This window comes from Mercenaria mercenaria, chromosome 6 (assembly GCF_021730395.1).
Source record: "Mercenaria mercenaria strain notata chromosome 6, MADL_Memer_1, whole genome shotgun sequence".
NCBI lineage: Eukaryota > Metazoa > Mollusca > Bivalvia > Venerida > Veneridae > Mercenaria > Mercenaria mercenaria.
Window position 1 is genome coordinate 81,064,220 of NC_069366.1, and position 26,061 is coordinate 81,090,280.

A 26,061-nucleotide genomic window follows, 5' to 3' on the forward strand; every position below is an offset into this window, starting at 1 on the left:
GGTACGGTACGGCGATTAGGAACAACCTAATTATTCCCCTTGACTCGTTCTTCAGCGACCTTGAGACATGATGGCAGCGATCAGATCATCTCGTGCAGTTTTCGGGAATTTCCTGCAAAAGAACTTATGTCCTGCAATTTCTGCAAGAGCAAGGTAGTTGACATTCATTGTTTCTAAAAAAAAAGATGCAAATGGACCTTAAAACGCCTCTTCTAACTAAATAATTTGGAAATCCTAGCGACAAGTTGCACGACCAAGGAACAGAAGGGTCAGAAACTGTGGCCAAATTTGCCATGCACAGGAGTCGTGCATGCTAAAAAGATCTTACCCTTATGCTAAAATTCTGGCAGCCAGAATGTTTTAAAACATTAAATTGCAAAAGTAAACTGTACAGACAGTCATTCGACCTCAAAACTTTTAGGATGTATCTCAAGGCCGTCTCAGACGGCCATGGTCGGACTACTTAATATCGGCCATACCAGTTTTTAGCTCCACTATTCAGAGAATAGTGGTGCTGTTCTACTCGCCCTGGCGTTGGTGTCTGCTTGAGCTTTCTTGGTTAAAGTTTTACGGCAACCTTTGTTACTACTGTAACTTAATTCACAGCACAGGAGTCTGAAATTCTATCAATAAGACCATAGAAGTCTATCTTTACAAAAAATACCCCCTATATATATATAAAATAAACACCAGGAATGAAACGTCAAAAACCCAGGTTCCCCTGAAAATACGCACGGAACACAGGGTGATCGCAATTTAGCGGGCGTAGTTAAAAAATAACACTAAAATACACCTACCACACTCGACAGCATTCAAATCTAATACACTTTACAAGAGTAATCAGACATTTTCTGAGGTTTTCTGAGATTTTCAGCTGTCGCCGAAGCCATTCGCTGACGTCACAACAATAACAACAATTACAGCGCCGGGATAAAATTAGAAAGTAGCAATTCCCGTACTGTCTTACTTCAGATTACATAACAGACATTTTCATATTGCTCTGTTCATATAAAAAAGTCATTGTACACCAAGTATCAAATTTTACTACTGAAATTTAGATATTCCGCTGCATCGTAAAATGGCTTATCCCAAGAGTAACTTCCCTTTACAGGTTTTCCCAATCAAATTTTGTAAATTATCTTTCTATTGCAAAAGGAATCTAGTGGATATTATAGACTGATGTAAACATATAAATATTCTAATACTTATTTACTGGATGTACAAATTTTAAAGGATAAAATAAGTATTTTATCTTTATCTCGGCGCTGTAATTGTTGTTGTTGTTGTGACGTCAGCGAATGGCTTCGGCGACAACTGAAAATCTCAGAAAACCTCAGAAAATGTCTAATTACTCTTGTAATTTGTATTAGATTTGAATGCTGTCGTGTGTGGTAGGTGTATTTTAGTGTTATTTTTTAACTACGCTTGCTAAATTGCGATCACCCTGTGTTCCGTGCGTATTTTCAGGGGAACCTGGGTTTTTGACGTTTCATTCCTGGTGTTTATTTTATATATATAGGGGGTATTTTTTGTAAAGATAGACTTCTATGGTCTTACTGATAGAATTTCAGACTCCTGTGTTCACAGATTGATCAGGTCGGATATCCGGGCACTTCAGCGTATCGCGTTGCGTAGCAACAAGCGGAGGTGACAGCAAATGCTAAATTGTAATTGAAAACGTTTAATGTTTCACTAGTGCTGGTTCTTTTTCTTTATTCAGGCCATACCAATTTGATATGTAGTTCGTCGGAACTACCGCATCAATAATTTCATTCCCGAGAAAAAAAATAAAAATCACCCGCCCGCACGTACATAAAAATCTCCGAAATTTTTTTTTTCCCGATTACGCGGTGATTACGCCGTCAGGAATAATAACGACAAAGCAGGTTTTATCACTGTTTTAATGCGTCAAAGTGATATTGATCGGATTTCATGCGTCCGTAATACATGTTACTGATGACCAAAACTCAAAAAGCCAGGAATTATGGTGTTGTTCATCATTTGTTTTAAATCTGGAGTGTCTGTGCTAGTGCCACAGATGGCCTTCGATGTGTCGGTAGGTAATGAAGTAGGCACGTTTTACTTTTGTTCAATACAGTGAAAGGAACGAAGCCCGACTTGTAAGACGTGCACAGGGATGCAGTTAAAAATATTTGGAAATATTGTTCAGATATAGTTTTCAAACCATTTGTTATCAGTTGTTTAGTTCAGTATGTTATATCTAGAGCCCAAAGCTGAGGCCGACTACAGTGTTCATTCCAGGATTTTTTTAAGTGGGGTCAAAGGGCCCCATGATGGCAAAAAATTGGGGACATTTGAAAAAAATTGGGGCCATGAAAGAAAAACTGATTTACATGAAAGGAAAGGCTGTATTTTTAACACTTTTCTTACATGGAGTTCAAGGTATTATTTTCGCGGTTCGTGAAACATAATTACAAAGAGAAAAGTGGACACTTCACAGGTCGCTCAACATGACAAAAACGAAACAAGTCATAATATTTTGACCGTTACCGAAACTTAACCACGGAAAGTCCGACAGCTAGGAATGCGGATTTACTACGGAATTAATGTTTGTCGCCTGATTTTGGCTAAGCGGTTACGCTATTGAGTGGTCTAGCGGTCTTGAACATGTCATCTTTCTTTGGAAATTTGTTCTCCATCGTCTGCTTTTTTTCAACGGTTAGAGAAAAACGTAAAATTGGATTTCTTTCTTCTCCGAATCGCGACTGTTTTTTTTTTGTCCCCCATTGCATAGCAACATTGAAAGCTGTATGTTGTTAGGCGACCGGAGACTGGCTACTATTTTAACATCGACCAATGAAAATGCGCGTTACGTCATTGGAAGAGTCGTATTCGATTCACAACTTCTGGAAGTCGGCTCATTGTAAACGGACTGTTTTCTGAAAAAGTGTGGGCCCAACGGGCGCTATAGGGCAAACTTTTATGCGCCAATACGGTAAAATAAACGCCTATGGCCCCATGGCGCGGCCTGGAATGAACACTGCGACTACTATCTTAAAAAAATGTTTGTTCACAGATCCTGACCGACCTATCACATTGTCTAGGCCCAAATCTTTTTGAACGTAGCTTCTTTAGTACAGCAGTCAGATATTCTATTGAAACGCATTTAGTCAGTTTAAAAATTGTTTAGCTTTTCAAATAAGTAGTGTAGATATAAAATCTGTCCTTTTGTAACCCCAATCTTGCCTGTTTGTCTATTACTTGGCTGTGAATTGATAGAACGAAAAAAAAAACTGAAAAAAAACAGACCTCCCCAACTCTAAATTTCTAGTTCAGTCAAAGCATATTGGGATCATTCTTTGTCAGTCTTGTTATCATTTTTGCCTGAAATGAATCTCCGCCACAAAAACATAAGCTAGCCTGATCTGTTAAGAAATTATTCCAAAGGGATTCGAGCAGTGTCGAAGCATCTGTATGACCAACTCTGTTTGGTCTCACTGGTCAAGTGGTTTATTACTTCCCTTCACCTCTATGGGTTGGAGTTCCACTAGGGGCACAAAGTTCTTCATGTGCCGAAGCCATCTAACTGTGTTTCAGAAGAATGTTATTCCATGCATGTGCCTGTTTTGTCTTAAATATTCCTCAAGCTGTGCCGTTAAATAGGCAGGCCTTCAGATTTATGTAGAAAAATCAAAATTAAAAATAAGACACTCATCCCTTAGAAATTATAACTAAAAAAAAAAAAAAGTGATTCAGTGAGGTTTGGCAAGAATTTATATGCAAAATCATTCATGTAGTCTTTAAAACATAATAGAAAAGCTATATACTGTGTTACCCACACTGTTTACAAATGTTTGATTTCTGTGTTATTTCTAAAGAAATGTTAACTTCATGTATAATCATAACAGCCTCCTCAAGGGTCCAAGCTGGGGAAAAAATAAAAAAAGCCCGCTCGCTCCATGTAAAATCTACCCGCCTCTGAAAAAAATCAAAATTGAGAAAAAAAAATAAAATAAAAATTTCACTTGCCCGCTCCAATTTTTTTTGAAAATTTTCCGAAGAACTATTAATCAATTTGGTATGGCCTTAAAGTAAAATTTTGGGCAATATTAAGAATTTATAATGTAGCATGATGTTCCAGAAATCACTCCCGAGAAAGAAATCTTTCTTTTTTAGGTTTCAGACGTGATATTCATCAATAATCCGTGTAAGCTACAAGGTCTCATATTTGTGACGGACTGGATGAAAATTATAATTAAAAAAATCGGAGGTCTTTACAAATAAATAAAACAGAAAATCTAGCCCATCTAATTAGGTTTCTCCATTCATTTCACTTTTCTCGTTCTATTTTGTAGCCTACCATTAAAACAGTTCTGAAAGCCAGATAGCTTATACTGTGGTGTCAAAAGTAATTCAGTAATGCCAAATTTAATTAAATCAACACCTCTTACCTAAATTCTGATTGGTATGAGATTTAATAAAAGGTGTCATAATTTAAAGCATAATAGTACATAAAGCGTAAATACTGGATAAGGGATTTTTTTCTCCCTCGAAGCGTATCAGGATCACAATAGAAGATCTTTAACTGCATTTATAACACAAAGGTTTTTTATATGTAAACAATTGTTTTAAATGTAATATGACATCTAGAGCTACTGTGTTACACGTGGAGATAAAATGATATATATAATACAATGTAATAACTGCATGCTAGTTTCTTTTCTACGAAAAGCCAGGATGTATCAATAAACTGATGACTTCCTTTATCCTTAAATACGAAAATACTAAAAAATGCTGATCTCTGTTTTGTATTAAATTGTCAATTATTTAAAACTGTGAACGATAATTTGCACGCTTTGTCTAGAATAATTTTAGCCATACCTTGTAGTTTTCAAAATCCATATTTTTTGTTAATTGTTAGACTGTCACAACTGACTGCTTCCACATACCATAAAATTAAAGTATTCATTCAAGTCATAAGTTATAGATCACTATGGAAACCAATCAGTATGTGGTATATTAATGATAATCAGTTTTGACCAGTTCCTAATGAATATCACTAATTAATAGATTGATTTCCTGTTTGTTTCATCCCTCTCATGTAACCCTTCGGGGCCTTACGGTAATTTCCTGTCTTATCCGTTTGATGTATGCCTTCAGGGTCTTATGATATTTGGAAGATGTACATTATTGTTATTTGAGTGTTAACTGACTAAGGGATTAATAGAGCTCCTACATAGAAAAAAAACCTTAATCAATACACATGCCCGAGCATATAGTTCATTTGAAATTTTAAAATCAATTCACCAAACTAATTTTTGGCTGGAAGGACATTCCTTCCAAAAAAAAAAAAATAAATAAAATAAATAAATATAAAATGAAAAAATGACTGCAATAAGATTACATATATAATAAGTTTTTAACTTTATTTAAATGACTTTCATACTTAATTATAGCATTTTACATAAACTAAACAAAATATATCGCACAAAGTACATTTCAGGAAATGGCAACAATATAAAATATTTTATTTCAGAGCATTAAAACATTTAGAAAATCAGCTTATTTTAAAAAGACATAAAAAATCAGAAAATTAATTTACTTATTTATTTTATCTGTTCTTTCTTGAGAAAACAAACAAACAAAAAATCATTTTCAAGACACTTGAAAGATTCTCTGAAAGATGAAATAAACAACTGCTACGATTTTAAGCAAAGAAGTTGAATAAAAAAAATGTTATGTTCTCAGATATTTAGTTTATTTTAATATGTAATATAATGCAAACAGAGAAAATGTTGAATAAGCTTGGGAATTTGTGTTAATCATAACTGATCCGTAGCGCCAAAGAGCTAACAATACATAATCTGTCACTTTTTCCAGACCGTTTTAAAATGCCATGAAATCAGTTATCACAAAAAAACCTACTTTTGAAAAATATATAGATTGTACCATAGCGTAAGCATATAATAAAAAAGATGACTCTTGTTTTATTTGAAAATAAAGACATTACAACCCACACCGCTAGTTAATTCGCTACGAATTGCGAGGTCCTGCTTTCACCTTCAAGGTAATTTGCATAATCAACTGCTCCGGATGTGACGTCATGCCGACCTGGTCAATGTGCAGGCTGATCATGATCTACACTGGTCACAAAAGCAGAATCAATCGTGTCCAGCATGATGAGGGATAATGATGACTGTCTAGTAAAATAACAATTATATTTTCAGTTCAGTATGGGCGGGCGTCCCCATGGGGCCACCAGATGCCATTCTGGGCGTCACAGAAGCTTTCAAGAAGGATACTAATCCAAAAAAGATCAACCTTGGTGTTGGGGCATACAGGGGTGATGATGGAAAGCCATTTATACTGGAATGTGTGAAAAAGGTATTGATTTTTTTTTATCAAAACTTGTGATCTCGGAGCCCGGGCTTTTCAGTGTTTGAGGCAGACCAGTAGTTGTCAAGAGTGTTAGTCATGCAGGACAGGTTTTATCAAAGAAGTATAAATACACAGAAAGGCAACTGGCTGTAATCTCGCGTGATCTCATGTCAGAGCCTGAATCTGCGTTATCTTTGTAAAAACAAACACCGGCGAGCATGGAGATACAATTTGTACCTTTAAAACTACATTTAAAATACATGTTAGTTTCTAAAACAACATTAGTTTAATGGGAAATAGTTTTAAGACACAAAGTACACGTTTCTTACCATCAAAAGAAGCGTGGTCATGCGGTGATATCAATTTACCGATGAATAATTGCTTTCGCATACAAAAATGGCACGTGGAGAATGCGTCACTTCCAGTAAACGAGATCTCATTCAGTTGTCACGTTTTTTTTTGGTGAGATTTGCTCTATATGCCTTTCAAGTAGCCGATCTATTTATTTTTAGCTCACCTGAGCAATGCTCAGGTGAGTTTTTCTGATCGCTCGATGTCCGGCGTCCGTCGTCTGTCGTCTGCCTGTCTGTCAACATTTAGTTTGTGTATGCGATAGAGGCTGTATTTTTCAACTGATCTTCATGAAATTTGGTCAGAATGATTACCTTGATGAAATCTAGGTCGAGTTCGAAAATGGGTCATCTGGGGTCAAAAACTAGGTCACTAGTTCAAATCAAAGAAAAACCTTGTGTATGCGATAGAGGCTGTATTTTTCTATTACTCTTTATGAACTTTGGTCAGAATGATTATCTTGATGAAATCTAGGCCGAGTTTGAAAATGGGCCATCTGGGGTCAAAAACCAGGTCACTAGGTCAAATCAAAGAAAAACCTTGTGTATGCGATAGAGGCTGTATTTTTCAATTAATCTTCATGAAAATTGGTCAGAATGATTGCCTTGATGAAATCTAGGTCAAGTTCGAATATGGGTCCTCTGGGGTCAAAAAGAAGGTCACTAGGTCAAATCAAATGAAAAGCTTGTATATGCAACAGAGGCTGTATTTTTCAATTGATCTTGCTGAAATTAAGTCCAAAATGATAACTTTAATGAAATCTAGGCCGAGTCTGAAAATGGGTCATCTTGGGTCAAAAAGTAGGTCACTAGGTCAAATCAAAGAAAAACCTTGTGTATGCGATAGAGGCTGTATTTTTCAATTGATCTTCATGAAATTTGGTCAGAATGATAGTCTTGATGAAATCTAGGTTAAGTTCGAATATGGGTCTCGTACTCTGGGGTCAAAAATCAGGTCACTAGGTCGAATCAAAAGAATACTTATTTATACTCAAGATTTTTGCTCCAATTTTAATGATAATTGGTCAGAATATTTTTTTCCATGAAATCACTAGGTCAAACATGTTTACACTGTTATGGTGTGTTATGGTGTGTTTCTCAGGTGAGCGACCTAGGGCCATCTTGGCCCTCTTGTTATAGCTCTGTGGTTTTATGTAGAATTCTTCTTTGGAGATACATCAAATCATAGTTTAATTATTACTTTTTCTTGTATTTACCTGAAGTATGTTGTTAGCTCTTCTAGGGGTCATTCTTTTGGCTTTGTCAGTCAGCAAAATAAAACACATTTGAGCCGTGCCACAAGAAAACCAACATAGTGCGTTTGCAACCAGCATGGATCCAGACAAGCCTTCGCAGTCTGGTCAGGATCCATGCTGTTCTCTTTCAAAGCCTATTGCAATTAGAGAAACTGTTAGCGAACAGCTTGGATCCTGAACAGACTGCGCAGATGTGCAGGCTGGTCTGGATCCATCTGGTTGCAAATGCACTATATTGGTTTTCTCATGGCGTGGCTCATTTGATATCTGAAGATGATACTTGTATCTCTTTAAAGATTTTTTTCTTGTTGCTTGTCTTAGTACAGAGAAAATAAGGCTTTTATGGAAATTATGAAAAACTACTGGTGTAAATACATGGCTCGACCTGAAGGACTGCCCTATTGCCTGGGGCAGGTAGAAGTTGAGTGCAGGCAGGCAAAAAATCATACATATAAAATCAAACATATAAAAGATCCTAAGAAATACCTCCAGCAAATCATGTACTACTGTTTTTTTGTTGGCTAAACTGCTTTGCAGTATTTTATCACATCACCCTGTTACTTTTGGGTAACCAAAAATTTGGTTTGGGCAAGTAAAATATAATTGAAGTTGCCCAATGGGCAAGTGCTGTACAAAGTCGAGCCATGAAAAAAAATGAAAATAGAAAATGATTTTCAAATTATAATTTTTCTTTTGAGAATAGCGAGTAAAAATCTTACTGAAAGAGACTGAGTCATGGACAAAGGTTCCTGTGAAGTTTTGAGTATTTTGGAAGCCTTTATACAGTGAAACACCGCTCTCTCGAGGTCGCAAGGGGATGAGCAAAATGCTCGAGTTATCCATGGTTTCGAGCGACCCAAACATTGACCAACATACGAAGACAAATTGAAGTTTTATTGTATCAGTTGTCATCTGGACCATTTGCAGAGGAAACGGTAATGCATAATAACAACAAACCCGTGGCATTTAAAATAAAAAAAAACGTATCACAAACGTTATCTATGATGTAATAAGTAATAACATACTTGCTTTAATCTAAAGCAAACAGTAATTGATAAATATTTGATCAATAAAACTTTTCTTTAGTTTATACTAATTTGTTTTAGCTCGATTGTGATGAAAGCTTCAAGCTTACTTGAACCACTCTCGAGTCCTCTTCCTGGAAAAACCAGTACTGGTGTCATATGAGAAAATAGAGAAAAGTGGAAACTTCACAGGTCGCTCAACACGACAAAAACGAAAATGTTGCAGGCTCGGTTTGATTGAGCCTGTTCATGGACGGTAGTGGAAATGTATGCTGTCATGGTCGTGTCCCCAGTGGGGCTCGAACCCACGACCCCTGGATTGAGCGGCCGACACCTTATCCACTAGACCACCGCTCTCCTAAACTTTTCGTTAACCTTTCATAAAAAATTAATCTCATTATCAGATCAAATATACCGACAAACAAACATTTAAGATAGTCTGGGAATAGACAACGCAATTTTCACGGCGTGTGAAAATTTTTAATTAACCGATACATTCTGATCGCCGAAGCTGCGAAAATTTTTGACACCTCTGTTCGAGTTAGCCAGAAGCAACAATGAGTAAATTAATACACAGGGACCAGGTGTCATGCTCAAGCGATCGAGTTATCGATGCTCAACCCAGCCATGGTAATTTCACATAGAAAATAAAAGGAAATCGGCCGGGACCACATGAATTGCTCGAGCGAGCCCGGGTGCTCGAGTCATCGATGCTCGAGCGAGCGGTGTTTCACTGTATGATATCTAAAGGAGAAAAAGGCTGTGAAAAAATGCTTAGTTTTGCTGATTTGTTTAAACATTTAGAAATATTTTGATAGTATATTTGATTTCCTGGTAGCTTATTTTCTAACATTTGATATGCTATACATTAATATATACATAACTATGAATACTTGGCCTTTTCCCCTTTAAATTTTTCTTCTGGACCAGTAAAAGGAGGCAGATGAAAAGTAAAAAGCTTGCTTTTCCCCATTTGGAACTGATTGTTATTTTTGGTTGTTTTGCAATAGTTTTCCTGTTTTGAAAACTTGCATTAAAGTTTTTCCCTAGGATGATATATAAACTTCAGTGTTAAAGTCTTTAACAAATATTTTCAGATATTATTCAGAAACAGTTCTTTCAGTTTTGTCTCGGCTTAAACAATTGATGGAGATATTTTCCCACCTGTGTGGGGATACTCCAAATAATAGAAAAAAAGGCATGGAAAGAATGTAGTAAAGATGACCAAGCCCAAGGTAAATTGTTACTATATAGATGTAACAGTAATTTGATCTTTGTATATAAACCTTGCTTAACAGGCCAAACTGGACTTGTATGAGGTGATTTGTTACAGTTTGTAGACACATTTCGTTATCTCAGTGCATCAGATTTCAGTGTTAACATGTTATTATGTTATTGTACGAAATTTTATTCCTTTGTGTTTCATGTCTTATTACCTTTTTCCGTAAACCTTATCATGCAGTCTGATCATGATCTACACTGTTCGCCATTCAGTCAGATTCTTTTTTAGTATGCACCTCTTTTATCTGTTAAATGTATGGTCCAAATTGAAAGATGGACAAGCTTATTATAGAAATTTAGCAGGGTAAGGATTAAATTTATATGACGAGGAAAATGTTTGGGACTTTGCAGATGGGAAGTATTTGCAAAATTGAAATAATGCAATTAAGTCAAAGTTCTACTATGAAAAAGAGTCATAGACAAATTTATTAATTTGCATTTTCACTTAAACTTTTAAGATACATGTAGATGAAAACAATTTATTTAAAACTGTTGAAGCTTGCCTGTTCAAGAAATGTGATCGCAACCAATGTCTTTTATTAATTCTAATTCAAATACATGTATCTTCTAAGTTCTGTTGCTAGCAGTTTGTTGATCAGATTCAGAAAATAATCTGAACATTTCAAATTCTGCTTGCAATGCGTCTCCTTCAACTGTTCCACAACATTTTTGTGACACAAAACTATTCAATTGCACAATACAATATTTATAAAATGCTTCACACAGGGATTTTTCAAGTAAGTGCGCATAAATTGTTGCAATTGGAAATTACAAAAAAGAAAAATGTTTCAACATGCCATCAGTATTTTTACAATGAAAGGGATAGCTTTTAGCCAATTTCCAGGTTAAATATGGACTTGTTTTCTTTCTGTAGGCTGAGCGACAGATGTTAGAGGAAGGACTTGACCATGAGTATGCACCAATATCTGGGTTCCCAGCATTCACCAGTGCTTCAGCTGCTCTTGCATTTGGTGACAACAGCCCTGTTGTTAAAGAGGGACTGGTGAGTTCTAGACAACTTTGTGTTTCTGTTTTACAGAGCTGAAGAACACGGCCATTCGTTAATAAACAAGAGCTATCACTTAAAGTGATTAATGCCCCTGTAAAACTGTAAGTGGCATAAGAACAGACATTATTCCTTGCACCAGTGATGAGGTTTACAGATATAAGCCAAGTCCAAATATGTATAACTCTGTGTGAATATGTGACCTTAGAAAATTGTCACAAATTCCATGGTCTCATGTGTATGAATTTTCATAGGAATTTATTAAAAGCTGAAAGTAGTAACCAGTGTAAGCCACAGCATCGCAGTCTCAAATAATGCTAACCTAAACATTTTATATTATAAGTTTTGGTGCACCGTAAAACCCATATAAATAAATAAATTGTATTATAAGTTGTATTACTCCAAGGACCAATTTTCTGGCTTTAACCTCAAGCTTAAGTGCAATGCTTGAACTGACTGAAAAAATGTCACAACACTAGAGAAGTTAATGTACATTGTAGCATACTGTGAGTTGAATGTAAAATAGTTGTAACTTGTATAAGTTGAAGAAAGAGTTATGATAGTAAAACTTTGCAATCAATATTCATACAGGTTAAAGTACCGGTATAGATTTACATTATTTTAATGGAATACAAAAAACAATTCAGAGAACAATGATCAGAGGTGAAAATAATCTGAAAAAAATGATAAATGAAGGAGATAGTTTGTGAGTTGCTAAAATAACTTTTCTTTACTAGTCTGGTGTTATTTTCTGTCTGCTTTTTATTCCAACAGAACGCTACTACTCAAGGTGTGTCTGGTACAGGGTCATTGAGAATCGGTGCTGCTTTCCTGTCCAGGTTTTATGCCTGCAAAGAAATTTATTTCCCAGCACCCACCTGGGGAAACCACAACCCGATCTTCAAGTAAGTTAAAACAACAGCGGTTTGTTATCTCTTTGAATTAAAAATAAGGCAAAAAGTTGAGGTTGTTAAATTGATGCAAGGCTTTGACAGAAGTTACTCAGCAAATCTTGTATGTCAGTGGCCTTTGACCTTTGTCTGCGGCTTCAGATTACTCTCTGCTCTGCTGTTTGGGTTTAGAACTCGGCAAGGGATATAGAATTTTCTCCATTGAGAAAGTCATCCATTTGACTTAAAAATATCAGTGGTTTTGCCGCAGGTCTGTAAAGTCTGGAGTTATGACTGTTTCGGGATAGCAAGGTTTGCCCCTCTACTGTTAGAAAGTAGCCGTATTATCAAAAGTGTGTTTTACTGAACTACAAAAGCTGATTTACAGAGGCAGTGTTGTGTGAGGGAGTTTTTTCTGCCTGTACATGAAGGAGAAACCATGTATTATGTGATGCTCTGAATACATCTGTCTGCCATTAAATGGTTTATTCTGTGAATTCTACATAGTGGCATGTGTCTATCCAGTAGAAAAGTTGTGTATAATAAGGTTGTCTGTTTTAGCTCACCTGAGCGAAAAGTGCACAATGTGAGCTTTTAAGACCATTGAAATATTCGTTTTTTGTCGGTCTGTTGTCTTGTGTCCACAGTTTCTTTAAAGAACATCTCCTTAACCACCAAGTCTGTTTCAAGCAGACTTCACAGAAATGTTCATGAGGTAGAGCCCTTTCAGATTTCTTGAAACCTAGGTTATTCATATAGAATTTTGGTTGCCGTGGTTCCCCAACATGAAAAGCTATAAAAATCTTCTTGTCAGTTTTCCTGTATTATATAAAAGCAGACCAGCAGAAACATTATACATAAATTATAAATAATATTATTGTTCATTTTTTACAGGGATTCTGGAATGTCCATTAAAAGTTATAGATACTATGATCCTAAAACCTGCGGATTTGATTTCAATGGGGCCATTGAAGATATCAGTGTATGTATAGAAATCATTGATAAAATCATGAACTTGATTGCAAGTACAGCCTGATAAGTTTTGCTTAAGATTTTTCCATGCCAGAGACAAGCTCTGCAAGTTAGAGTAATGACCTCGCTTAGCAGTAGGGTTTAAACCACTAGCACCGCACCTGTGTGGGTTGAAACACCTGCACTGGTCATCATGCGAGAAAGTCAGGAAGTCAGCATGTGCAAGTTTGATTGTTCTATCAGGGTTCCTGAAATAGTGCCTAGAGATTTTCCTCAACCCTTAACCTTTTGATCTTGATTGTGTTGTTTCCATTTAAAACCACACCAAAAAAACCCCCCAAAAGTGTTATGAATAGCTCAAACTGTATGGAGAAGTCTTCCAGTTTGATCAGTAGGCCAGGTAAATGTTCTTCATGATGGTTTGACAGAAAACAATGTCTGTCCATAAACCTGCCAATCAACTGTTATTTCATGACATGTAGTGCTGCATACATAATTCATTTATATATTTAGTAATGTAATTTTGATGGTTGTATTTTCCATTTTAAATTTCATTCATTTTTGATACTATTTAAAAGATATTCATTTTTCACTTTATTTGAGAATTGGTTGTTTTTAAAAAAAAATCAGAATATTTTAGTTAGCTTAAAAGTAACATTTCCATGTAAAAATCTGTAAAATTTTTGGATAAAATGGCATATTATGAAAAAGAGATTAAGTGGATCAAACAGTTGTTTCAAAACTTATTATGACCTTTGATCCAGGAATAGAATATATTCACAATGTATTTTCTGAAATGAATGAAAAACGTTTTACTAAAGGGTGTTTAGCTGCATTGTCTTATTTATATTTCAGAAAATTCCAGAAGGCTCAGTAATTTTACTGCATGCGTGTGCACACAACCCCACTGGTGTTGACCCTAAGGTAAGTTTGCAATATCACAAAGTTCCTTTGATTTACCTAGATAAAAAATTTCAAGCTTTTCTAAAGCTTAGAGTAAGGTAGTAGCATTTTATTAGGGAAATCAAAATTCTAATTACAGTACAGCCTCTCCAGAGGGGCCCTCTCTTAAGCAAAAACCTCTCTGTAACAATATCAAAATTTCCCTGAGCTGAAATATACTATCAAATTTACCTCTCCAGAACAACAACCTCCACATAACAGTCAGTATTTGTATCTCTCAAAGGGCGTTGCTCTACAGAGGTTGCACATTTTTGTCTTGCTATTTTCATGAGATATTTCGCAGTCTACCTTATGTTTAAGATGGAAGTTTTCATTTCAGATTGAGTTTATGTAATAATTTTGATTCGTCACACTAAAACTAATAAGGTAGTGGACCCACAGTTTCTGTAGGATTACAGATTCTCTGTATATGTTCCACCTTCTCGGCAGTTATAGAAAGTTATATGCTAGTATGAGCAATAGTTATGGCTAGAGATTGCCGGAAGTGGCATACGGGGATGTGTAACGGTATTGAAATTTGTCGATTATCATTAGAGGTGTACTTCTTGTCTAGTAACAAGAAACAGAAAGTAAATCATTTTGCCAAAAGATGTGAGTAATCACCTTAAAATATTTTTTTTTACAGCCAGAACAGTGGAAAGAAATGAGCCAGGTCATCAAGAAAAGAAACCTGTACCCTTACTTTGACATGGCGTACCAGGGTTTTGCTAGTGGAGATATTGATAAAGATGCTTACGCATTAAGGTTGTTCATTGAAGACGGTCATAAACCTTGTCTTGCTCAGTCATTTGCCAAAAATATGGGTCTTTACGGTAACTATTGATATATGATATCTCACCTTTTCGGGCGTAATTGAAGTTGTAAAAAAGTTTGTGCTCTGTTACACACACAAAACATCTTACAGGGCAAACTTTCTCATCATATTTATTGGTTTTGAAAATTTGTGTGAACAATTTCAGTGAAGTATCCGTTTTGAAGGGGACTGCATGTAGAAAAATAAAATTTCTGTGTGGGAATGAATTTTTCATTTATATTTCAATGTACTAAAATCATCTTGTTGATTATATTTGACCATAGAAAGTAATTAAACAGTATTGATCATGATTTTGCCATAAATACCATGTTTGGTAATGCCTATATAAAAATAGGATGACATCAGTTTCCTAGAATGACTGCCATTTCATTACATTGATAGTATTCAGACAGCTGTATCTTTATGATTTTTGTGTAGTTTTCATAAATTTTTGTCCAGTTTTAATGTTCTAACACATCCTTTTTGAACAGATACGTTATAAATGTTGCATATTTCCTTGAATACTCATTATTACCTGAAAGTGTAATAAAAGCATTTGTTTTTTAAGGTGAGAGAGCGGGAGCATTTACCATTGTGTGTTCTGACAAAGATGAGCAGGCACGAGTTTTGTCCCAGATAAAGATCCTGATTCGACCAATGTATTCAAACCCACCAATCCATGGTGCTCATATTGTATCCAAGGTGCTTAACACTCCAGAACTGAGGAAAGAATGGTATGGATGTTGTTGTTTTTTCTTTTCATACGCCCAAAGGGAGGTATTATGTTATACCCCCGTTAGCAATTTCGTGTTCGCTCTGTAACTCTTGAACCCCTTGAAGGATTTCAAAGAAACTTGACACAAATGTTCACCACATCGAGGCGAGAGTGCATGCTCTGGCTGGCTCTCTTCAATGTTAAGGTCACACTTAGGGGTCAAAGGTCATATGATATGACTTTGTTTCTTGTCCGCTCTGTAACTATTAAAGAAACAATGTTCAGCACATGAAGATGACATGCAGAATGCATGTTATGGATGGCTCGCTTAAAGATCAAGGTCACACTTAGGGGTCAAAGGTCATACCTGAACCCATTTGAAGGATTTCGAAGAAACTTGACACAAAAGTTCACCACATTGAGACAACATGTAGAGCGCATGTTTTAGATGGCTCACTTCAAGGTCAAGGTCACATTTTGGTGTCAAAGGTCATACCTTTGGGCGTATATTGCTCCGCACTGCGGTGCTCTTGTTTGAATTTTTAAGTCAACTATTCAAAGAATAGATAGAGCTATTGCACTTACCTGTACATCAGTGTCCGCATCCTGATTTTGTTGTTTTTGTATGTAAGCTGGTATCTCAGTAACTATTAGTATAGAAATAGAAAATATGCTCGTAAGCTTTAATATAACTACATTGATTCTTTTTCTACGGAAGAAGTTGTTACAAAATTATAGGTCGGACAATGTCCTAAAACAAAGCATTTTCTTTACTTACAAAACATCATAAAAAAAAAATAAAGGTGAAACAATGTCTTTAATCAAATTGTTTTTGTTAGGAAAATAGATAATGCAATTTTAATCAGTCGAAACACTTACCACAGGCAAAACCTTTATGAAAATATCATTACAAGCATTGACCTCAGTCAAAGCATGTTTCACGGACAAAATCATCATGAATATGTACATCTAGTTTAATGTCTCAAATCATGTGAGTCTGTATATAGAGGATATTACATGAGTGCTGTTTCATATTGAATTTATTAAACAAGTTGAATAAAATAATAAAATGCAAGACTCTGTCGAGCATTTTATCAATTTCATTCAACGAGTTTAAATAATATATTCAATCTGGAAAGTCACAAATGTACGGTAATATTCTTTTTATCACATGTTATCCTTTCCTGTCGAAACATCAACAAATCTACTTTCTTTTACTATATAAACAAGTCAATTTTACCAACGTCTCCTATACTGTAAATGACGTCAACGTCAAAGCTTTATTACACTAGTGTATTATCATATTTATTTAATGGCTTTATTACACTCCCGTGACGTCAAACATGTGATAAACAGCAGTATTATATTTCCAGGTTAGGAGAAGTGAAGTCAATGGCAGACAGAATTATCACAATGAGATCAATGCTTAAGGATGGTTTGGCATCGGAAGGATCAAAACATAACTGGCAACATATAACCGACCAAATTGGAATGTTCTGTTTTACTGGACTTAAACCCGACCAGGTATAGAAATATAAATACTACTTGGGGTGATTGCACAAGACTATAAAGACACAAACAGGGAGCAAATGACATTATGTTCTTTTTTGACACGACAGAAGGTCTTTTTGTTTTCTTCTGAAGCAGGTGCTGTTCACAGGTGTCTGCCTTTAAGAAAATTTCATACAAGTAAGGCAGTCATCCCCTAAAACAGACTACTTCAGGATTATTATTCCCTTTGTGGTAATACAATGTTATTTTTCTCCCAAATAACAAGGTGAAGCCCTTTCCCAGAAAAGTGAGAAAAAAAACCTGTAAACTTAAGATAGAACACAAAACTGATAGTTTGACAAGAAATTTTGATCCTTCTACCCTGCTCCCACCAACTTCCCAACTAAGTGAAGGAATAACTTAGAAGGTAGAACACAAAACTATATGATTTGAGAAGAAACTTTGATTCTCCTACCCCTGTCACCACCACAGTGGTACATTTATGTCTTCCACCAGTTTCAGCAACAGTTTGAACAACGTACCTTAGTTTCTGACAATTTCATCTGCAAATGATGGATACAATTGATACATTTTGTTTCATAGCATAGAAAGACATTGTAAACAGTAAACATAAAAGTTACATTCTCAGTACAAGTTCTGTTAAGGCCACCTACAAGCACTTAAATATAAAAGCAGATTTTTTTTCCCCAGTTACTATGTATAGTCAAAAATCATACTTATTAAATATACCTCTCTCGAGCTTCTGTTTAACAAACATATTTTATCTTATGCCAGTTGGTGAGATACTGTGTTTAATCAGTGAGATATTACACATACCACTCACTGTGTATCCCTTACTGTGAGTGATATAGCTTGACCATTCTGCTTGTACATTGTGTATTAAGTTCTAATATTTTACATAAAATTGAAATTTCAGTCACTTTTTAGCTCACCTGTCACAAAGTGACAAGGTGAGCTTTTGTGATCGCGCGGTGTTTGTCGTCCGTCGTGCGTCCGTGCGTCCGTAAACATTTGCTTGTGACCACTCTAGAGGTCACATTTTTCATGGAATCTTTATGAAAGTTGGTCAGAATGTTCACCTTGATGATATCTAGATCAAGTTTGAAACTGGGTCACGTGCCTTCAAAAACTAGGTCAGTAGGTCTAAAAATAGAAAAACCTTGTGACCTCTCTAGAGGCCATAATTTTCAATGGATCTTCATGAAAATTGGTCAGAATGTTCATCTTGATGATATCTAGGTCAAGTTCAAAACTGGGTCACGTGCAGTCAAAAACTAGGTCAGTAGGTCTAAAAATAGAAAAACCTTGTGACCTCTCTAGAGGCAATATATTTCACAAGATCTTCATGAAAGTTGGTCAGAACGTTCACCTTGCTGATATCTAGGTCAAATTCGAAACTGGGTCACGTGCGGTCAAAAACTAGGTCAGTAGGTCTAAAAATAGAAAAACCTTGTGACCTCTCTAAAGGCCATATTTTTCATGGGATCTGTATGAAAGTTGGTCTGAATGTTCATCTTGATGATATCTAGGTCAAGTTCAAAACTGGGTCACATGCCATCAAAAACTAGGTCAGTAGGTCTAAAAATAGAAAAACCTTGTGACCTTTCTAGAGGCCATATATTTCACAAGATCTTCATGAAAATTGGTCAGAACGTTCACCTTGATGATATCCAGGTCAAGTTCGAAACTGGGTCACGTGCCATCAAAAACTAGGTCAGTAGGTCAAATAATAGAAAAACGTTGTGACCTCTCTAGAGTCCATATATTTCACATGATATTCATGAAAGTTGGTCAGACCGTTCACCTTGATGATATCTAGGACAAGTTTGAAACTGGGTAATGTGCCGTCAAAAACTAGGTCAGTAGGTCAACTAAAAGAAAAACTTTGTGACCTCTCTAAAGGCAATATTTTTCATGGGATCTGCATGAAAGTTGGTCTGAATGTTCATCTTGATGATATCTAGGTCAAGTTCGAAACTGGGTCACGTGCAGTCAAAAACTAGGTCAGTAGGTCTTAAAAATAGAAAAACCTTGTGACCTTTCTAGAGGCCATATATTTCACAAGATCTTCATGAAAATTGGTCAGAACGTTCACCTTGATGATATCTAGGTCAAGTTCGAAACTGGGTCACGTGCCTTCAAAAACTAGGTCAGTAGGTCAAATAATAGAAAAACCTTGTGACCTCTCTAAAGGCCATATTTTTCATGGGATCTGTGTGAAAGTTGGTCTGAATGTTCATCTTGATGATATCTAGGTCAAGTTCGAAACTGGCTCACGTGCAATCAAAAACTAGGTCAGTAGGTCTAAAAATAGAAAAACCTTGTGACCTCTTTTGAGGCCATATATTTCATGAAATCTTCATGAAAATTTGTCAGAATGTTCACCTTGATGATATCTAAGTCAAGTTTGAAAGTGGGTCATGTGCGGTCAAAAACTAGGTCAGTAGGTCTAAAAATAGAAAAACCTCGTGACCTCTCTATAGGCCATACTTGTGAATGGATCTCCATAAAAATTGGTCAGAATGTTCACCTTGATGATATCTAGGTCAAGTTCGAAAGTGGGTAACGTGCCATCAAAAAGTAGGTCATTAGGTCAAATAATGAAAAAACGTTATGACCTCTCTAGAGGCCATATTTTTCATGGGATCTGTATGAAAGTTGGTCTGAATGTTTTTCTTGATGATATCTAGGTCAAGTTTGAAACTGGGTCAACTGCGATCAAAAACTAGGTCAGTAGGTCTTGAAATAGAAAAACCTTGTGACCTCTCTAGAGGCCATACCCTTGAATGGATCTTCATGAAAGTTGGTCAGAATGTTCACCTTGATGATATCTAGGTCAAGTTAGAAACTGGGTCACGTGCCTTAAAAAACTAGGTCAATAGGTCAAATAATAGAAAAACCTTGTGACCTCTCTAGAGACCATATTTTTCAATGAATCTTCATGAAAATTGGTCAGAATTTTTATCTTGATAATATCTAGGTCATGTTCAAAACTGGGTCACATGAGCCCAAAAACTAGGTCACTATGTCAAATAATAGAAAAAACGACGTCATGCTCAAAACTGGATCATGTGGGAAGAGGTGAGCGATTCAGGACCATCATGGTCCTCTTGTTATTCTTTATAGTATATTTTGCGATTCAAGTAAGGTTACTTTACAATAAATTTGTAACATCATGCTGCAAATAGTAAAATGAAATGGAAGTTTATGTCCAGTTCTTCTTTGTAACTTCACAAAACATCTGATGTCATTTTGGTTTTAGCATGTCCTTTTCCAGGGCTAAGAGTAAAGTCTCTTAAAAAATGCATATTTCAACATAAATAAACAAAATTTAAAATTAAAAGAAAAGTTGTTTTGAGCGGATAGAAAATATCTTCGTTCAAAGTGAAACAATTTCCACATGTTCTTTCATTCTATGCATTTGTGATAAATTAAAAAATTGTCTCACTTCTCATTGAGTTCATGTTCCATATTCACTCAAAACAAACAGAACTAGAGATGTTCACACTAGAGAGGTTACACTGTATTACATGTCATTAGTTTTCTTATTCTGGTGTAAAGAACTGGGTCCATATTCATGTTTTTAAAAGGTACCGGTAGTTCTTCATATTTGTATCAAAATTTTATCTACAGTGTGAATTTAAATTAGATTAAACCCTGATTTTTTAAAAACTTTAGAATGTACTTAGAAAATTAGGCAAATGAAATGTGCTTGCATAGGTTAATTTGAAAACTTTTGACCCCACACAACTTTTCAGAATGGGAGTCTATGGGATAATCACATTTTTAGTGATTTTTTTCGAATAGAATTTTTTTTACAATGTAGATTTTAATGATACTTTTCACGATTATAAACTAACCTATGATCAATAATAAAGTTTACCGAGATTCGCACATTTCAAGCTTATTTTGAGTCATTATTTGGAATTATTTAACGTGTCAAACTTTTTAATATCATATTTTATCTTCAGAAAGATAGTAATGTTGCCATTTTAATAATTTTACTCACAGGTTGCCATTTTATTCATAAAATGATTTTTGTTTCTGTATGCCGAATCAAGACTTTATTCTACGTTTTCCGGATAAATGATGTTATGCCATTACTTTAGGTTGTTACAGACTTGCAGAACTACCTAAAGTCTGAAATTTAGACTTAGACTTCAAACCTCTAAAATTTCAAATCCTTGTAACTTCTATTATAATATGTGAACTGAAATTTTGCAGATTGTTTTACTCTAGATTATGCTATACATGAGCTAAAGAATAAAGTCTGTAAAAGAAATTTGAAAAAAAAAATGTGTGAAAGGTAATTATAGCAGTTTAAGCTCTAAGTTTCAGGCTTCAAACTTTGATGAATACAGGCCCAGAATTAGCTTGACGGAATAGCAGCATTACTACCTTTTTGTATGCCATGCGCCATACCTTAGTGAGTTTATTACATGAATCACTGTATATATATTCCTCTATTTCCAGGTTGACAGATTAATCAAGGAGTTCTCTATATACCTAACAAAGGATGGTAGAATATCAGTGGCAGGTCTTTCCTCTTCCAACGTGGGTTATCTCGCAGAAGCAATGCACCAAGTTACAAAATAAGTTGAGTTACAGACAGAGACTTTTTCTTAAAATCCCATAAATTATTTTTATCAACGTTTTGTTTTTTTTTGAAAATCTTAAAAAATGTTGTTATGGAATTGTATGAATGTTGTTGATTTTTATTTTGTTTTTGGCTTTTTAGTTCATTAAGAATTAAAATCGTCTACAAAGGGTTTGCCCTTCCATTGTTTATATTGGATTATATAGTATATTGATTATACTTACGATGGCTCCAAGTGTGCACAAAGCAAAATGAAAATATTTTAAATTTTGTTACCTTTCTGTATATGAGTCGTGCCATGAGAAAACCAACAAGTGGGTTTGCGACCAGCATGGATCCAGACAGCCTGCGCATCCGGGCAGTCTGGTCAGGATCCATGCTGTTCGCTTTAATAGCCTATTGGAATTAGAGAAACTGTTAGCGAACAGCATGGATCCTGACCAGACTGCGTGGATGTGCAGGCTGGTCTGGATCCATGCTGGTCACAAACCCACTATGTTGGTTTTCTCATGGCATGGCTCATATATTATGTGTTAAATTATAGAAATCCTGCTTTAGTTCATGCAATATAACTAGTCAGACTTGCTTGAGAGACCACTTTTGTTTATAGACCACTCGCCTTAAAAGACTAGTTTTTGCAGTTCCTTTTTGTGTTGTTAAAGAAGAAATTATGTTGTATTAAGAGACAATTTTCTGCACTTCCCAGAGGTAGTGTCTTAATGCAAGTAGCCCGCCAGCTTAGCTCAGTGTGGGGGTAGGCCTGTTGTTATAGTATGGTTGCAATTGTTATGTTGAAGAGCACTAAATTTTCCTTCCTAACTTGTGAGCATTTATTGATTGACGTTGCATGAATTTCATAAGCTGATAAAGAAATGTAGCAATAGAAGTGCATGCATTGATTTACAGCAGTTTGATACAGTCCCTAAGATGCAATCGGACTAGACTTGTTCCAGGTAGAGAAGTACAGGAAAAAATACTTTGTCTGATGGATTTCATGGGTTGGCTCTTCAAACACATGTCTGCGCAATTCCTCAGAACCGTAGTCGTTAGTCTGACGATCAAAGTTGGCTTTGGTGTACTATCACGTATTGCAGATCTGATGTTTCCTTATTTGTTACACATTTAGAGCTTTTTTATGACCACCATTTTATTTTTTACGAGATCAAAAATAGAAAATGACCTTTTTCTTGTTAATATTACATTATCCTTGCTTTGATTAAATTGTGGTATATACAGGAATTTTTGCAGTTTTTGATTCATGGTGTGTGTATCAGTCCCTGGTACAAATATTTTGGAATTAGATATATATTTTGAGTCAAAATGGCAATGAGTTAGCATAATATATTGTGAGCTTTCATGAGCAATTATATAGATCAACAAAGAAAAAAGTTGATAATTGATTCGGGATGCAGAAAGAAGTGAATTGACAGTTATTATAAGAATTTTGTTTGCAAGATAAAAGGTTGAAAGAGATTTGAGGAAAAGAGTAAAAATATACATACAGAATTAAATAATTGGCAATTCAGGGTATTATTATCTGCAGATATTGTAAAAGCAGAAATTTTCGCTAGGGTTTATATTTCGCTATATTCGCGAGACCTTACATATCGCGAAAATTAATCCTCGAGTAAATATTCAATATTGATATAATACAAATTCAAGTAGGATACTATTTTTACAGTTTCGCGAATATTAAACCTTGTGAAAATACTCAAAATTTCAAAACCCCAGCGAAAATATATGCTTTTACAGTATGTACGATTTCTATTAGATTTATTCCTTCTTAAGCAGAAAAATGATAATTATTTATATTATTCGGATTACAAGAGTTAAATGGAAGAATTACTACATATTTATTATTAGTAATAAACTGTAGAATTATTGTTAATACTGCTTTGTTGTTGTTGTTATAAAGCTTTTGAGTATCATTGCACATTTTCTTTTTGAATATTTTTATGAGATCAGTGTAGTCTGAGTTTGTAAATTCTAGATGAAAATTATTAGATCTATGTTGCTAAACTTATTGTCAATCTGAAAAATACTTTTATTTTTATGCATTTTAAATAACACTTAACCAAAACAGGCAGGCTGTAACATTTTTGTGTCTAAATTGGTGCATTTTTAATAGCGAAAAATTTGATGCTAGAACAAGAATACATTTGTATCACTTACATGGCCATCATTATTTACCATCAGTTGGGAAATAAGAAACAAACATTTTCTACTATATGCCTATTCTCCCAACGTGGAATGTTCTTAGGGTTAATGAAAGCCTATGGTTTACAACTGAATAAATGTCTTTCTGGTATGATTATTGAATGGGCCTGCTTCCAGGTTTATGTTTTTGGTTTTTAGCTCATCTGATTTTTTGAAAAAAAATGATGAGTTATTGTCATCACTTGAGCGGTTGTCGGCGTCGGCGTCTGCGTTGGCGTTGCCTGGTTAAGTTTTATGTTTAGGTCAGCTTTTCTCCTAAACTATCAAAGCTATTGCTTTGAAACTTGGAATACTTGTTCACCATCATAAGCTGACCCTGTATAGCAAGAAACATAACTCCATCTTGCTTTTTGCAAGATTTATGGCCCCTTTTGTACTTAGAAAATATCAGATTTCTTGGTTAAGTTTTATGTTTAGGTCAGCTTTTCTCCTAAACTATCAAAGCTTTTGCTTTTAAACTTGGAATACTTGTTCACCATCATAAGCAGACCCTGTACATCAAGAAACATAACTCCATCTTGCTTTTTGCAAGAATTATTGCCCCTTTTGGACTTAGAAAATCAGTTTTCTTGGTTAAGTTTTATGTTTAGGTCAGCTTTTATCCTAAACTATCAAAGCTATTCCTTTAAAACTTGCAACACTTGTTCACCATCATAAGCTGACCCTGTACAGCAAGAAACATAACTCCATCCTGCTTTTTGCAAGATTTATGGCCCCTTTTGGACTTAGAAAATATCAGATTTCTTGGTTAAGTTTTATGTTTAGGTCAACTTTTTCTCTTAAACTATCAAAGCTAATGCTTTAAAACTTGCAACTCTTGTTCACCATCATAAGCTGACCCTGTACAGCAAGCAACATAACTCCATCCTGCTTTTTGCAATAATTATTGCCCCTTTTGGACTTAGAAAAATCATTTTCTTGGTTGAATATTATGTTTAAGTCAACTTTTCTCATAAACTATCAAAGCTATTGCTTTAAAACTTGCAACAGTTTTTCACCATCATAAGTGGACACTGTACATCAAGAAACATAACTCTATCCTGCTTTTTGCAAGAGTTATGGCCCTTTTTAGACTTAGAAAATCATGGGTAGGACAATATTTCTATTATACAAAAAAAAATCAGATGAGCGTCAGCACCCGCAAGGCGGTGCTCTTGTTATCCAAAATTACAAGTAGTTTTGAATAAAAGTGAACCCTAAGGTATTGGACCTGTTACGATACTTAACGATCTCTGTGCGATTACGAAATTTCAGAATTCTACTTGGTTGTCTATACCAGCAGAGAAATCATCAAATACCAAAATCACATTTGGCAAATATGGAGGGATGGTAATCAAATGGATATTGTCAATTACAATTACAGGTTTAGAGATACAGTGAGAGTTCTACGCAGTATATATTTATACAGCTGCAGAGTGTAAAGTAACTAGAAAACATAATCTATAGCATAAGTGACACAGTAAAATTTAATGTGAAGAAAAAAGAAATTACTTTATATCCTAAGCATAAAAAAATCAACTTAAAAGATATTTATTAGTTTTGGATATTTTGATTGACACTGCTGTCTGATTTAAAAAGAATGGGTATCTTGGTGTACCTCCTCATGTGTGTCCCTTTAAAGATATCCATCGCCCAACATTTGTTAAAATATTTTATCTTTTGATATTTATTTCAAATGTAGAAAATTCTCTTGTCGCAATGAGATTTATTTAGCTTTAACAAATATACAAATTGATTGTGTAATGAAGAGCTACATTCATAATTAAATGGCAAACTTCCAATTATTTTAAGGGAAAACACATTCATACTGTGTTCAGCTGTACTTTTATTGTTTACAATTTAACATGGTGCATTGTACTGTTAATACACATAAACTGTTAATTTAACATTCATAAAACTATTTGTATTAATTGTTCATGTTTTCAGATATGAAACTTTGGTATTTGATACCTTTAAAGTGCTGAGGTTTGTTGATTAGTTCTTGCCGTTTTACAAGTATGGACTTTGTGGCATATAGTGGTTATACACTTAAAAGTGCTTGTATTTTGTTATTTTTCTGCTTACAGAAATCACTACTCTATGTTATTTTGTAGAACATCTCAACGATTAAAGGATTAATAAATATATTATGTTAACAAAAAAAAA

At 35.0% G+C, this 26,061-nt stretch overlaps 1 protein-coding gene across 2 annotated transcripts; it reads left to right on the plus strand.

The window, feature by feature from the left end:
• Window positions 1-26,061, plus strand: LOC123548409 (aspartate aminotransferase, mitochondrial-like). 2 transcript variants are annotated; one of them, XM_045335628.2, is made up of 11 exons: window positions 1-153; window positions 6,189-6,345; window positions 10,269-10,289; window positions 11,126-11,254; window positions 12,032-12,162; window positions 13,042-13,129; window positions 13,975-14,043; window positions 14,708-14,894; window positions 15,444-15,609; window positions 16,964-17,114; window positions 21,576-26,061. In XM_045335628.2, the coding sequence occupies exons 1-11, from the start codon at window positions 68-70 to the stop codon at window positions 21,696-21,698; spliced, it is 1,308 nt and encodes a 435-aa protein (XP_045191563.2). In that variant the 5' UTR covers window positions 1-67; the 3' UTR covers window positions 21,699-26,061. The 2 variants fall into 2 exon arrangements, with proteins under 2 accessions (XP_045191563.2, XP_053402441.1); XM_053546466.1 differs by lacking the exon at window positions 10,269-10,289.

Excerpts from the sequence above, each read along its gene's own strand:
- LOC123548409 (XM_045335628.2), top strand. The coding sequence starts at position 68 with ATGATGGCAGCGATCAGATCATCTCGTGCAGTTTTCGGGAATTTCCTG. Across the intron at positions 154-6,188 it reads GCAATTTCTGCAAGAGCAAG|TTCAGTATGGGCGGGCGTCC; the intron begins GTAGTTGACATT and ends TTATATTTTCAG. Across the intron at positions 11,255-12,031 it reads CTGTTGTTAAAGAGGGACTG|AACGCTACTACTCAAGGTGT; the intron begins GTGAGTTCTAGA and ends TTATTCCAACAG.